This window comes from Lycorma delicatula, chromosome 5, assembly GCF_047948215.1.
Source record: "Lycorma delicatula isolate Av1 chromosome 5, ASM4794821v1, whole genome shotgun sequence".
Taxonomy (NCBI): Eukaryota; Metazoa; Arthropoda; class Insecta; order Hemiptera; family Fulgoridae; genus Lycorma; species Lycorma delicatula.
This window is the reverse complement of record NC_134459.1, coordinates 84759242-84776443: the sequence shown is the minus strand read 5'-3', so window position 1 is coordinate 84776443 and position 17202 is coordinate 84759242. Positions and strand designations below refer to the sequence as shown.

General features: G+C 30.6%; 1 protein-coding gene across 1 annotated transcript in view; it reads right to left on the bottom strand.

The window, feature by feature from the left end:
- LOC142325155 (putative Rho GTPase-activating protein CG5521) overlaps positions 1-17202 on the bottom strand; it is a 142252-nt gene that overhangs the window by 11636 nt on the left and 113414 nt on the right. The window contains exons 29-36 of the mRNA XM_075366555.1: positions 16092-16241; positions 14750-14942; positions 8412-8575; positions 7800-7972; positions 5111-5285; positions 2944-3072; positions 2564-2719; positions 532-696 (exon numbers count right to left, since the gene is read on the bottom strand). Of these exons, the coding sequence (XP_075222670.1) occupies positions 532-696; positions 2564-2719; positions 2944-3072; positions 5111-5285; positions 7800-7972; positions 8412-8575; positions 14750-14942; positions 16092-16241 (1305 nt within the window). The remainder of the gene's footprint in view (positions 1-531; positions 697-2563; positions 2720-2943; positions 3073-5110; positions 5286-7799; positions 7973-8411; positions 8576-14749; positions 14943-16091; positions 16242-17202) is intronic.

Here is a 17202-nt window from a genome sequence, read left to right as displayed (position 1 = left end):
AAAACAGAATAAAATAAGTGTGTGCATACACAGCAAACATTTAAACAATACTGTGTTAATTGTATGACTCAGAAGACTATGTTAACATGTCAGAACCTACAGAAAATGAATCATCATGCATGCAGCTATGGTAAAGTTACATTTATATCCCACGACCTGTTAGAAATCATTTAAAATATACTCAAGTTATCCCTAAAAAAAAAATAAAAAACAATTCTGAAAAATACAATACTTCAAAAACTCTGGGTGATGGAAAAATTATGATTACATTTTGAATTCAACGTAAAAAGTTGCATTAGGAATACACGTGCCAAAAAAAAAAACAATCTATTACTGTTGTTATTTATAAGCAAATGCAATACCTGTCCTCCACATCAAGGTACTGCTGTTCTTAGCACAGCTATCATAAAAATAAAACTAATTAAAAAATTAGTTTAAAAAAATGAGTCTTAATCAGTTAATTAGGAAAATTCCAGCAAAATCAAGAACGTGATTTAAAATGTATAAATTTAAAAAAAAAATTTATCGTACCTCTGGTTTTCTAGAAACTTGTACTCTGTATAACTGATGTGGTGCTGGTAGTGGATAAATTACAATAAGAATATCACAGAATTCAGTCGGAATAATGCCACGGCGATAATCCCTCGAGTGTTCAGACCAAATTATATGCACTTCATCATTACCTAAATGACGTGTCTACATAAAAAAAATAAAAATAAATAAAAATAAACAATATATCTACTCTTAAATAGTAGTGTTACCAATTAAAAAATAAAAATTTTAACAATTAACTCGACCAATTACCCTACATTTATAATACTTGTGAGTTCTTTTCAATAAGTATTGCAACATAGACTGTGAAAAAAGTAGTCTAACTAGTAGCTTCAAATCTCCTTGAAGTAATCCCCTTGCACTCTACAAGCAAAGTAATCCTCTGGTTTTTCCACTGCTGCAAGCATAGTTCATTATTCTCTTTTGGAATGGCTACCAGCTGTACTGTCACATTCATTAAAATGTTCATTATTTTGTTACCATACCTCTAAATATGTGAAATATTTTACTGAAAATAAAATGCTACTTTCTAACATATAAGATCAGAACAATTCTACATCAATAAAAAATTTATATACATAGTGCACAATATGTTAATACCATTCAGCCTAGCAGTAATAAATAATTGCACTGAGACAAGCATAAGAAATATCAATTTATATTTAATAGATCAACTTTAAGTAAAGAACAATTGAAATATTACCTTATTTCATTATATAACAGAAGCATTTAGTTTAATAATATTTTAGCAATTAGTTTAAAAATATTTAACATAAAATTATAAGTGAATGGGCGGTATGTTATCATTGATTACAAGTTTTTGTGGTTTTGTAATATACTGTCACATGGTTTGTGAATCAATCTGGATATTGAGAGGTTGACAATTTAGAATGTTTATATAATTACAGTTTATTGGTTTAAAATATTCATAATTACAACCAGATAAATTAATAATAACAATAATAATAATAATGACAATTAATGAAAACAAATATTAATGTAGTAATTAAACCACAATAATAATCAGGATAATAGTAACAATAAAAGTAGTAAACAATAATAATATTACATGTCAATAATAACAAATCAAACAATTAATACATAATATAGCACATGACATAATACTTAACATAATCAAAACAGTAAATATGACATAAAAACAGAGCATAATACACAACATAATCAACAAAGAATAACAATCAAAATATTACTAATAAAATAATGATAAATGTCAATAGTAAATAATAAATACAGATTACAAACAAGACAGAGTTCAAAATAAATAATCGTTTGGAATTTACTCCAGGTAGATAAATAGAAAACTACAATTCAGACCCATTAACAAAAGAAACCACTAGTCTTAACCTTTTTTAACCACTAGTCTTGTATTAACAAACAATTGTATAAAGTTCACTTGCAAATACCTTTGCTGTCTACCCTAACAGTTTATAGATGAAATTTATTTCATTATTTCTTTCAATTGTACACTTAAGAGTTTTACTGTAACTCATCAATAGTAATTCCTGTTTACTGGAGTTACTAGTGGTGTCACCTTACTCACATTAAACTGGGTTCAAGACTTTTCTCACTGGATTGACATCTCGCACTCTCATCTTGCAGACTCACACCCATGACTCTCCTCGCTGGACCATCGTCATAACTGTCTTGCTGGACTGGTTCACAGAACTCCACTGAACCCACACAACTCACAGCCTTTCCCTGCTGAACTCCTAGCAGAACTGCCCTTGCAAGACTGATGTCATAACACCTCGCAGACTGGTTCTAATAGAATTCCTTTTTTAGCTGGTCTTACTGGACTATCTACACTGCTAGCCTCTTTACCTGACAGACAGGACCCAAGTCGAAGCGTGAGAACAGTTGTTCCCATGAATTCCAAACCTGGTCTCTTCTCACCGTACAAGAGGTGTTTATTGTTTGTCAGTGAGCAGTATAACAAAGGACGATTGTTAAATGGACCTATTATTTACTAACATTTAGGAAATATACATACCTTCTGAAGAAGAGCTTCACTGCTTGAAGAAGGCATTCGTGTGGAAACATGGAAAATTACTTCAGTAAATGAAGTAGCATAATATGGAGCAGTTGCTCCAGTTGTCTTATTTCTCTGCAATCCACCCATAAATCCTGTGTGCGACTCCAGTTCAACCTTGAAAATACAGTAAAAATCATTCTTCTTAATAAAAAAGAATAAATAAATAGGTAAAACTTAAGATATAGATTACATTGTTCTAAAATGTATTCTGTATTTTAGTTTTACAATTAAAATGCAATAATTTTAAAATTAGTAGTTCAAAAAAAGTGGTTATGAAAAAATGTTAATAATTATCAGCAAACATAAATAATTAATTCATTAACTAAAACCAGACTAACCTCCCATGCTAATCCAGCTATAAAATCTTCATATGCCTGGCTGCCACTAGTATTGTTTAGTATTGAATTTTTATCTTCTTGACCATCTGCGACATAGATTACAGCTATTTTGTGGGTTTCTCTACACCTCTGCAATTATACACAATAAAATATCTTTATTGAAAAATATATTAACATAATATTACTTTTATATTAATACTAGTAAATATTAATTATTGGTTAATGTAGTTTACCAAAAAATTGGTAAACTGATCCGATCTTACCATCGGCTAACTATTCATGCGATTGCTGAAACTGTAGGAATTGACAAAAAAAAAAGACCTGAACTGTGGAAGAACAAGTCATCGGTTCTTCAACAGGACAATGCAGTTGTTCACATTGCACTGTCTGTCAAGACGTTTCTAGCCAAACATCCCAGTGTTAGATCATCCACCTTATTCACCTGACCTAGCACCATGTGACTTTTATCTGTTCCCAAAGTCAAATCTACATAAAAAGGAAAAAGATTTAGACCCTTGCAGCTGTGAAAGAAAAAGCGGCACGCATCATGAAAGAGCTCATAGAAGAAGACTTCCAGCACTGAATCGAACAATGGAAATTTCACACGGAGCATTGTAGGGATAGAGGAGGGGTGTATATTGAAGGGGATAATAACTAAATATGTATAAATTTAAAATAAAATATTTTACAGCATTAGTCTCGTTATTTAATAACCACACCTCATATTGTTGATGTTACCATTCCATTCACTTTTCCACTCATTATGAATCAACCTCTCTTTAGAAAACACACAAGATTACTCAAAACAGCGTGATTAGTGAAAGGAGGTTGAAAATAAGCCTCTTTTGCTGCACTATCAGCGCACTCATTACCTGAAATTCCAATATGGCTGGGGATCCAGCAGAGGCTCACAGCTGTATTATGTTGAGTCATTTGAGAAATAACACACTGAACGTCACAGACAATAGAATGTTTGGAGTATATCTTAAGCAGAGTAGGCAGAGTATTATTTTTCCATGTCACACCTTCATTCACCAACTCCAATTTACCACAGATCTGACAATGTACAATTACATGTCATGATTTGAATCAGTCGATCCAACCATTAGATGCATTGGAATCGGCAATTTGGAATCCCTTGTCTATTTCTAGTGTGTTTTCCTTGAAAGTGTCCAATTCACTGACAAGTGTAAGCAACAGACTTGCTGAAATCACTTCAACAATATGTCTTCTAACTGTTCATATTTACTAGTTTTTATCTTCTTTTTTTTTTGTTCTACTTTGTATGGCATTTTCCTGTATCTCTTTTCATTTTTATAAAATTGTTCTTAATGTAGAATCAGAAATGTTAAAATCTTTAGTGATAGAGTTTGAGTTTACTTTATACTTTTAAATATAATTTACTCAAACTTAATAATTTTTTTTTAAATATTTAATTTATTATCAATTGATAACACTTTTCTTTTAATGCTGCTCATGTTGCTCAACATCAATTTCATGACTATTAAAAAAATATGTTTACGAAAGAAAAACAAATGAATTCTAAGATTCTGAATTCTATGATTCATATCTGCTTTTATGATAGATTGTTTTTATTTGTTTAGGAGTAAATTTACGGCAAACTTCCACTGAGTCATGTTTAATCTTATTTTCATGAATAAATTGCTAAACAGCCTTATGTAACAATTAAATTTTAAACCATTGAATACAAAACAGAGAGTGTATTAGATAGGATTCAGTGCAAATTAAGCAGAAATATATACACTTGTTTTGCCTTATTGATCTAGACTTAGTAAAAATCACGTTTTAAGCAGAAAATTATTTCAACAGTGAGAATATTATGCAGAGTTTACTGTATTATAATTTTAACTAGTGAAAAGAAAAATCAGGTAGATGTAACAAATTTTTGTTCACTTTGTTACATAACTTTATTCATTATTTCAAAAATCATATTCTTTTTTTTTTTGAATATTTTTTCACTCAAGATTAGCTCCATCAATTGAAATTGATGTACTTATTATGTTAGGGACACTTATACTACAAAAACAAATGGTAGCTTCTTAACCAAATTTTATAAATAAAGAATTTAATCACAATTTATGTATAGTGCTAAGGAAAATGTAGTACAGAGAAAAACATTAAAAATAACTTAAAAACTTAAACAAACCTGAGTATCTAAATTTCGTAACTCTCTGAGAAGTTTCTCGCTCTTATCAAGAAGATATAAATGTGAACGGCGTTCCCAACCTGCCAAACCCAACTGAGAGAACAGTAAACGGCAATGCTGAAATGCTGATGTAGGTTGCTTATAATGTGGCCTCTTCTCTGATTCTACAGTCATACTGCAATATAAAATAAAAGAAAATTAGTAACAATAAACTCATCTATGCTAAAATGAATAAATTTATCAGTTCTGGATAAATTACAGTTTCAAAATAATAAAAATCATGCAATAAAATGTTGGTAATACAGTGCTTAGAATCATGAACAGAATTTTTTTTATCAGTACAAATTCACTGAAAAAATTAAAACCAAAACATATATATCATAAAGACAAAAGTAAAAAAACTGTTTACCACTAAAAATACAGAATTTAATAATGCTTCTTAAAGGTAAGAAGCATTATTAAATTCTGTACTCTTGGAGGTAAATGGTTTTTATACTTTTATCTTTGAAATATTAATACAGAAGGAAATATGAACAAATACAATAACAAAAGAATTGTTTTTGCTAAGTTAGTGTATAAATATATATATTTAAATTCTATTAAGCAAACTTTACCTAATACAGAATATTGAGATAAGACATATCTTACTTATTACGTACATATCTTACTTATTTTTCATGAAAGTACTTTTATAAATTCTGCATCCTTAGTCATGATTGAAATAATTCTGTTATTACATAATAAAAATTTAAAAATAAAAATACTAAAATAATGAGAACTGAATATTAATTTACATGAGTACTGCTATCTGTTCCAGTTTTTATAAGAATGTATCCCTCAAACACTGTCTGATGGTTTAACAAACTGAAATTTTATTTGTATTTATAAACGTAATATTTTTCTAATATATTTAATTTTGGGTCATCTTTTTTAATCTCTAATATTTCTAAATTTGTGTTACTATCAGAACTAGGACGTTTATTGTTTATTAAATGGCCTGCCATATTAGCTAAACCTAATTTATTTTGTAATTTCTATAATGCAAAAGAAATCTGCTTTTAAAGGATCTATTTGTTTTTCTATATGTAATGCAATCACAATTACTACATTTATTTTTATAGATTCCACACACCATTTATTTTGTTATTATTTTTAGTTTTTAAATATTTTATTATGTGGTTATTAGGTTTATAAGCTGGTTTAAATATTTCTTTATTGTACGTTTTGGTAATGTTTTGAAAGATAGTGAGTATAAATACTGTATGTATATTTTTTCACTCTTTTGTCTTATTATGTATTGACTGTAAGGTAGGTATTTTGTTATTACATTATATATAACTGTTGTATGTTTTATGATGTTTATTTTCATTATTTAAACTTTCTTTGTTATTACGTATGTATTTGATTGCTATATTACTCACATTTGTATAAATGTTAATTTTATAAAACCAAGGGTGATAATTTTATGAGACCAGAGAGCAAGGATTCATAAATGGGAACGAACTTATATTAAAAGCAGGCACCACTACACTCAGGGATTTTCATTGAAAAATAAATAATATAAATTCTGAAAGGTGGTTAATGGAAAAAGTAATAAATTTAATAGCATCTCTGATAGTGAAGAACAGTGCTCGTTACTACGGCAAGGAAATTAACAAACCTCCCCGAAATGATTTTGTAAAAATTGAAATCATCATTTACAAAAATATGGAATTTCATGTGATTTACAAAAAAAAAGTATGAGAATGTCTCTATATTATATTATTTGGTTGAAAAAATGAAACTGAATACACCTTCTTCCATAGATGTATCTGCTCAAACTGATAGAATTAGCATAGCTAATTTAAAACATTACATTCAATGAATTAACAATTCTGGGGATATATCAATAACAAAATTATAGCAACTTCAGAAAGGATTAAAAACTGTGTCAAAAGAAATTAAAAAAGATTACAGAGAAAAAATTGAAAAGTGGAGAATGCGATAGATGAATTTATTATAAAACTGAGAGGTTCTGGAGGCTATAATGAAAATGATAGTGATGGAAATAGTGATACTGACGGTTCTTCTGTAAACTATTGTAATGATGACAGTTTAGACAACAATAATTATGAAGTATCTGTGAAACAGTTTGATTTGTGGTTTAGGCAGGTCGAGTCAATCTTTTTATTAGTGTAGATAATTTTTAGATGCTTCCAGCCACTTCAGTCTGTCTACAGCTCTCTTCATTACTCACAATATCAGTAATAAATTTAAATAAATTAAACTCTAATTTAATATATATAGCATATAATGAACAATTTTTATTTATATAATGGTACAAAGAAAGAGTTATGGTATAAGGATTATTGAAATAAATGTTAATCTATAAAATACTGAAAAACTATTTACAAAGAACATTTTCCGATTTACAAAAACCTGTTTTCCAAACTTTTTTTTAAAGATTTTAAATTATTCTTTTTTAAATCAGTTTCTGATAATTTCTAGTTTCTAGTATATTATAAAGGGACATTTATTAGATCAGTAATTGAAAAACATTTCCTACAGAACATTTTTTTTTTACCATGATATTAAGCAATTTGACAAAGATGGACAATATGTTTGGCAATGAAATCATAAATATGTTTAAAATGAATTCTACCAGTTGATTACAACTATGTTTCATAAAATAATAAAATGCAATACTAACGTTGGCTGAGTAGAAGTTCGTGAAATATGATCTTGTTCTAAGTGCCTCTGATTCAAAACAGAACTCATGGCTTCTTCTTCCAGTTCAGGATTTAAAGCAGCTGCAGGAATGTTTCGAGGGGTATCAAGGTTTTCCAAACACTCAGGACTGGTTTCACCAATATACTGCAAAAGCTGCAATAAAAAATTTACAGTTGAAACTAATTATTGATGTTAATAACATGGTATGTTATGGTTGTAATAACCATATATCAATAATATATGGTTATTCTTTGTTAGGTTTTAACAAAAAAAAAATTCCTTTAATAAATTAGAATTGGACAGGACATAAGAATCATAAATAATAGTAAACAAAAAACCAATTTTCATGAATATCAAAAAGAATTCATCAATTCTTTTAAATATAAAGAGGAACAAAATTAACTTAACATTAAACACCGAAATGCATCTTCTATATTAAAAACTGAATAAAACAATCATTTTTATAAAGAAATGATACTTTGATATACTTTTACTTTGATATATAAGTTATAAAAGTTATACTTTAAAAAGTGAAAGGTGGCACTTCAATACTAATACTGGCAATAACTATAAACACAAAAAACATTCTTACATCATCCAGATTATCAAGATCTTCAGCAGAGTTTTCAAATGTTGGTAACTCATGAGAAGGTCTATGACGAAGTGTATGCTGTGGCAAACCAGTCACAATGCAGGAATTTAACATATTCTCTTCAAACTTGCTGTGTGCCACCCGATTCATTATATCTCCTCTTTCTGAAAAATGGATTACTTCAATTTTTTTTTTTAATAAAAATTAAAGTAAATAATTCCATATTTATAATAAACTTAATATAGAACTACTAAATACCTTACTGATTATAGTAAAATTTTTAATTATCTTATACATACTTATCTAACAATGGAAACTTTTTAACCAATGAAAATATAAACCCTTAAGGACAGTACTCAAATGTCAAACACTAACATTGATGTCAAACATTAATGTAGTCGCTACATTAATGTATCATATTACTATAGCACAGTGATATTAAGTCTCATTCTTTAGTATGTAAAGTATCTTTTACACTTTATAAAAGGATAATGTTAAGTATGGAATTATGCCATCAGAAATTACAGTAAATGAAAGCATAAAGTTGGGAAATACTTTGCATAAGCCTAACAGTGACATATTTTTCATTTTATTATATATTTTAATGATCTCATAACACATTCACTGCTACCTTAACATGCCTATCACACACAAAAGGAGCTACCTAAGTAGCACATATGGTGTTCCACTTTTCTGGTTAACATCTCTCAATTCAACAAACAAATAGCTAGAATGTTATTCTTATCACAGACACATACTGTGACTGCTTTCATTATCTGAATGCTGGTACATGAAAGTTTTTTTAATATTTCTACGACAAAGTGTTAATACAGTCTAACTTATCAGATAAATGTTTGCAAATAAAGAGTATATTTATATTTGATTACCTTTTTTTACCACAAAATGACAACAGTAAAAAAGCTGTTTAAAAAAATATTGCACTGAACTGTTTATCAAAAGAAAATTAAATACATATTATTGAGAGGACATGTAAATCGGTAAAATATAATAATCCATTCACTCACTGGAATATACTAAGATTTTCATGTAATTCATATAATTTTTTTTCAATTTCAAGTTCTTCACAATTATATTTTACATACAGACATATGATTTCATTATTTTTATTTTATCCCTGCAAATAAAAGCACAATTAGGAACACTGGTAAGGAATATCTATATCAACAAAATGTAAACCACAAACACAATTTTTCCAGTCACAGTTAGACCTTCCTGAGTAGTAGTGCGCTATTTCTTACAGTGGTAACAATATTCAGAGTACAAAACTCTGCTCTCACTTTCTCAGTAACCATACTCCACCTAACAACGATCTCATTCTTTTACTTTTCTTTAAACGATTTCTTCCAATCCAACATAAATACAAATATTGAAAATACAATTTAACTTGTAATTACTGATGTACTTAGTAGTATCAGTAACTAACAAGTGGTTTAAAACAGTTATACAAAGTTACATAAGAATATTCCTGTACTGTACTAGCAACAGCTGAATAAGCTATGTGGAACATTGCAGGTCATCACTCCAAATCTGCCTTAGTCAGTCTGCCTGACTTTGTACTGTGTACATGTAAATAAATCAGAGCATAAAATTTTAATATCTCATGTCAGTATTAATGTGAAATTCTAAATAAATTTGTTTAAAATGCTTGCATTAGATTTTGCATGAATCTTGGTAAATCAACTAGCAAGACTTTCAAAATGCTTTGTCAAGGTTTTAAAGAACATTTTTCTTTCTTTACCATCAAACAGTTTTTTAATGCCATTTAAAGATGAAAATTGTTCATGATGCCCAACTTATGGAAAAATTCAAGAACTGAGGCCAAACACTTGATGAAATGTATGAAATAGCTGAAATCATAATAGAACCAACCAAGAAATTTTAACTGCTACTTGAACATGCTTTGCATTATTCTGAAATTTGTCCCTCAGTTCTTGTCACTCAATCAAAAGCATTTTGATAGGTATCATAAACTTCCTCCTGATCTTAAATTCCTAACGTAGAAGTTAGAGAATAATAACTTCTACTATGATAGTTTCAGTTGTTTAAGAGAAGATGTACGATGAAATAAATTAGAACTATGGAAAAACTGAAACTGTTTATTACCACAATAAGGCACCAACTCCCTCAAAATAATGCATTTTCTGATAGAAGCCAATATGGTAGTCATCCCACATTCTCTACATTCTTCAATCAATTTTGTTATCTGTTACAACAGTGTTTCAACAACCATACACTTTCTTGTGTTTTTTAGATGTTGTTAACAAACAAAAATCTTATTTTTTTTTTTACAATAATAATATAAGTGTACACAATCTCTCAATAACCAAACAGCCAACTTAAAAGAAAATCTTAATATCAAAAGAGGGGTGTATAGGTTGCATGGAGGGATAGTACCTTTCCTATGCATGACGACCACATCTCAAGATGGTCATGCAAGACTTCCCACATGTAGCCAACTCTCACTTTTGGCCCCAAGAAGGCTAAAGGATTATAGCCAGCCATACCCTGGTAAACCATGTTGGTTCATGGGCTTAACATAGCGAGGGTCTCCAGTGATTACTATTTGCTCACTGGTAAGGCAGTGTCTATTCTCCAGGTACGGGGCAGCTGCGAAAGGTGTTTGTTCCCCATGTTAGGGGCAGCATATTAACATGGTTGGGCAAGCATACACCTAGGTGCAAAGCAACGGGAAACTAACACCTTATACTATTCCCCAGGAACACACATGATGGTCCTCTATGTTAAAGAATCCAGAGTTAAAGCTTCCCCTCAATCGGTTCTCCAGGAGGGAGAAACAGCGAGGTCACGTACAAATAAAATTAGAATTGGAACGTGGAATGTTTTGACATTACTTAAAGCAAGAAAGCTAGAGAATGAAAAAAGAGAAATGGAAAAGAATAGGTTGGATGTACTGGGTTTCAGTGAGGTGAGATAGGTAGGAATGGGGGAGTTACAGAGTGGAGGGTATAAAAACTTTTATTCAGGCGGAGAAAGGAGTGGTGAATATAATGAGAATTTTGCTGAGCCCACAGATGAGGCAGTGTAGAAAGAGTAAGATATGTCGATGAAAGAATATTGACGCTGAGATTAAAGGGAAAAGTAAAAGCTCTTGTGATAATACAAGTGTATATGCCAACAAGCCAACATCAAGATGAAGAGATTGAAGAATGCTATAATATGATTCAAGAACTGATAGATGGGGAAAGGAGAGAAGCTTACATTATAATGATGGGAGAATGAAATGCAGTGGTAGGGGAAGGATCAGAGGGAAAGGTGGGAGACTTTGGGTTAGGTATAAGAAATGCAAGAAGGACAAAATTGGAGGATTTCTGTTATGAGAAATTTTTAGTAATTGGTAATATGCTATTCCAAGCCCACAAGAGACACCAATAAACATGGACATCAAGAATAAATGGAGAGAGGTACCAGACAGATTACTTTATGATAGAAAACAGGTATAGGAAACGTTTAAAATATTCAAAAGCATATCCAGGTGCAGATATAGATTCGGACATAATCTTGTGGTGGGAGAGTTATGAATGAGGATGAAGAGAGTGAACAAAGGAAAAAGAATAGAGAGGTTAAATAGGGAGGTACTGAAAGATGGTGACAAGAAGGAAAGGCTAAAGGAGAATTATTTAGTAAATAGAGAGAGAAGGGACACAGGCCCAAACACAAAATGGATATATATGAAGGAGCATGTAACAAATGCCACCAACAATTCTGGGGGTAAAAAGCAGACTACGAGGATAAAGAAAGAATAGGTTACTGAGGTGATGCTGAATAAAATGGATGAGAGAAGAAAGTGGAAGAATGTTAGAACAGAAGAGGATAAGAAGATGTACAGGAAACCAAATAATGAATTAAGATAAGAGGCAGAAAGGGCGTGGCAAACATGGTTGATGGAAAGGTGTTAATATATTGAAAATTGGAGAGGGTAGAGAAGTTTGAAGAGATGTATAGAGTAGTTATGGAACTGGTATTTAAAAAGGGGAAAGTAAAATTAGAATGGAAATAGCGACAGAAGATGGGGAGGTAGTTGATGGGAAGAACAAGGTTCTAGGTAGATGGAGACGATATGTGGAAGGACTTTTTGAAGTAGATAAAAAACCAGAAATCCTAGGAATTGAAGATGAATCAGAAGTGTGGAAGGAGGAGAAAGGTTGTTACATTATGAGTAACAGGTAGAAAAAGGTCTAAAGGAAATGAAGAACAGGAAAGCAAATGGAGTTGATGAAGTACAAACTGAGCTATGAAAAGGTTTAGGGGAAAGGGGAATTAGAGATATCACAAGCCTGTGTAATTTGATATATGAGAGTGGTGATTGGCCAGAGGATTTCGTGATTACTATTATGGTCCCAAATGAAAATAAGAAGAAAACATTGGGATGTGAGGAATATAGGACAATTAGCCTTATATTGCATGCAACTAAGATACTATTAAGAGTGTTGAATGGGAGACTTTGAGGAAGACTAGCGAGATCATTTGGGGAAAAGCAGTTTGGGTTTAGAAGGGGAAAGAAAACAAGGGATGCAATAGGGTTTATAAGAGTGATCGAAGAAAGATTTATTGAAAAGCAAAGAGATTTATATGTGGTCTTCATAGATCTGGAGAAGGCATTTGACAGAGTAGAATGGGATAAATTGCTGAGAATCGTAAAGGAAAAAGGAGTCGCTTGGAAGGAAAGGAAATTAATAAGATATCTGTGTTTGTCACAGAATGTAAAAAAATAAAGATTGGGAATGAGTTATCGAAGGAAAATAAACTTGGGAGAGGGGTGCAGCAAAGTGTTGCATGTCACCAACTCTGTTCAACTCTTAACTGGAAGTGATAATTGAAAAGAGTCTAACTGGAAATAAGGGTGTAAATATTGGAGCAAGGAGGATAGAGTGCATTAGATTCACTGATGACATGGCAGTGTTGGCAGAGAGTGAGTACATAATGAATGAAATTTTGAGAATAAATCAAACCTGCGAGGAGTATGGGATGAAAATATATATAAAGAAGACAAAAAGCATAATAATTAGCAAATCAACCAAAAAGACAACAATTAGGATTGAAGGAAATGAAGTTAGCAAGCGGCATCCTTCAATTACCTGGGATGCATCATTAAGGAAGATATGAAGTGTGATCAGGAAGTTAAAGTACGAATTGCTAGGGCAAAGAAAGCATTCAGCAAAATGAGGATAGTGCTATGTAGCAAACTAGATCTGCAACTAAGGAAAAAATTACAAAATATTTTGTGTGGAGTGTGGCCCTTTGTGGGGCAGAGACATGGACTATTAGGAAGGGAGAGGAAAGAAGATTGGAGGCCTTTGAAATGTGGGTTTGGAGGAGGATGGAAAAGATCAGCTGGATGGAGAGAGTTCGGAATGAGGAGGTGCTTCGAAGAGTGGAGGAAGAGAGGGCAATTATTGAAATAACAAAAAAAAAAGAAAATGCAGTTGGTTGGGACATTGGCTGAGACGTGACTGCATGTTGGTGATGGCGTTGGAGGGATTTGTAACGGGGAGGAAAGCAAAAGGTCGGAAACGAATGAAGCTGGTAGACAATATAAAAAGGGAAGGAAGTTACTATAAAATGAAACGGATGGCACAGAATCGAGCAGAATGGAGGGCGGCCATGTGAAAACCTGCCTTTGGGCAGAGCACTTATTATTATATCATAAGACTAAAAATCTAATTTTATTACAATAAATCTATCAGATACATCACACCTGATAGAAAGTTAATAAATAATATACTAGTTTTACATGTTACAGTAAAGATTTTTTCAAGGAATATCAGCTACATGAGCATATTTCATTCATCAGATGAAAACTTTTCATGATGATAATGAAGTAAACAATCTTTTGTCTGGCTACTAAGCTTCAGAAATCATTGAATACTATTGCCAGGTATTCAACACTAAGGTCAGTATAAGTAAAAACTGGTAATTAAAGCAGAGTATGAAACTATTAATTGGCGACATTACAATAATTTTCATTTTTCCATTTCCTGAACAACAAATTTATTTTCACTTGAAGTAAAAACAACAGTTCAACATCTGATATAAAAGCACATGCACACACATATTCTTTTCATAATATTTTTGAAAGTATATCGGTTAAAGATTCTCCATATAAGTATTTACAATTCTACAAGGCTGGTAATTTTTTTTACAAAACTTTTGATTCTTACAAGAAAGGAAAAATATTTAGTTAATAATAATTTCTAAAAACTTCATAATTTATAAGTTTATTCTCAATAATAATGTATTGGAAAAAAGTAAAAAATGTTTCATCTGCAACAAAATTACCACACAGATGTGAAAATCACCTGAATAATGATGCTGTTCAGGTGTACAATATAATATTGAAGCATCCCAACATGCTTTGCCAGCCAAATCTCGCAAGATAACTCGAACTTGCGAAGGAGCAGTGACAAGTCCTGCTGTCACCCCTCCTCCTGGTACTTCCAAAGTTGGTAATTCTACCATGGACATCAGAAGACCACTGGTTGTAACAAATAACTATAAAAAAACAATAAATAACACAATTTATATGTACCAGAAAGAAAAAAAATTATAATTAAGAGCATAAAAAAATGTACATAAAAACAAGGGCATATCCAAAGTTTATTCAGCAAGTCGGGCCAATTTCACAAATAATTTTTGAAAATTGCCAAAATGAAGGCTATAAAGATCTAGCTGGAGCTGATGGTATGATTTTTTTATAAGTCTTTTTCACTTCTTGAACTGCTTTTAACAATTAACTTTTAATATGTATAACCATAGACAATGAGTTATGTTAAAGGTTAAACTCCCTATCCACTGTGAACAGATATTACAAATGTTCTGAAAAGGCTATTTACAAATGTTGTTTACATTGGAACTGAGTATGATAGAACCTTGATAATCAACATATATCTAATTTGGTGAAATAATTCATAATTCACATCTCAAAATAATTTTTTCCATTCATAACTTATTTATTGCAAAACCTGATGTCCACACACAAACGACAATATGAGTTTTTCTGTATGCAGTATGTTTATGATTTATTGTCACAGTGGATATTGTTTTTTTTTGTTATAAAAAAAGTGCTGTTGCTGCCTAATTTCCTGGATCCACCAGCTTTTAGTCACTATTTTTCAAAAATATTCCTCTCTAAAGGTCACAGTTTTATAAGGAATAAAATGTACTGCACATTACACAACAAAATGAGGCAATCAAAGAAAAATATGCAGAAAACCTCCCAATTAAATAAAAGCTGTTTGTAGAAAAACAAAGCAGCATATGGTAAGACTATATACACAAGAAAGGCAACACTTATTTCTTTTTAAAGTAAAGGATTAAAATTATATTTGCCAGATTAAAGATATTATACACAGTAAATTATAAGCATAATAATAATTAATTTAAATTCTTTATTGATTCACTGAGAATTAATTAATCAATAACGGCTGAAGATTCAAGATGTATTTGCAGTATTTGGAGAAATGATTTATTTTAATAGTAATGCCACAATAAATTTGATACATCATTCACATTCTACAAATCTAAAATAACCCTGTTTAAAAAATCATTTCTACAATTGCCAATATTAACATTTATTCTAATAATAAATATTTCTTTATTAATTATAAAATATTTAAGAATTATCAGAATATTAAAAATAACCTGTATATTAGGCGCAGAAAAGACCTGAGAAGATAATGTATCTGATGGCAGACCTGGCACATCATCCTGTTCCACAACCAGAGAACACAGTCGTGATGCACCCGTTGCTAATGGAAAATGGCCAATGTGGTTCAATAAATGCATGATAGCCTTAAAAAACAAAGTTTTAAAAATTTTTAATTATTAAACAAATAAATACAGACAATAATTGCAAATAATATATAATGTAATTCAAATATTGAACATTTGAACAAATAAAGATCCCAATTAGTTCAAACTATTGATATTCTATTGCATCTATAAATCTGTAACAAAAATAAAAATAAGAAAAATAACATTTTGTAACATATAGTTAACAAAACAACTTTCTAAGAACAGAGTAAAACCCTCATTGTTCAATACTTCTATCACTTTAATTCAAATAAGACAAAATGAAGCACTGTTACTAACAATGATTTTAAAAGACATATATGCTTAAATATATGAAATATTTAAATAGATCTATTTTATATATGATAAACTAAATAAAGAATCCACTGAAAATGCAAATGGACATAAATTTTCAAGCAGAAATTAATGAACTAATACAATTTAAATACATATTCTATGCCATACAGCAATACCACTTAATCAGTTAAAAAATCATTGCAAAAATCAAACTTACTAATCCTTACATAAATATAACTTACTAAATATATAGTAATAATCCTTACTAAAAATAATTAGATTTTCTTTAATAGTGCAGATATTATGCTAGCATAGTTTATGTCAGTGTGCAATTAAAACCTATGGCACTACAACCACATCCTGACCCTGCAGAAGACACCCACCATGTGGCAGTTGCGGTCGCCATACCACCCCTCCATACGTAGCCCTTATGGGCTTTACCGGAGGTCATTTTCAAAACCTTGGCAAAAGTGTAATCATATTCAATATATTAAAATGTTCTGCATGATCTCTGGGAAGTGATACAATAATTTTTTTGATTCTAAGGTAAAGTTTCCACCAACAAAGAGGGTAGCAAGCTACAAAATTTGAAGAAACTAAACAATAATTTTGAAATTGTATAAGTTTTATTTTCACAAACTGAAGACTGAAATTATATTAAAGT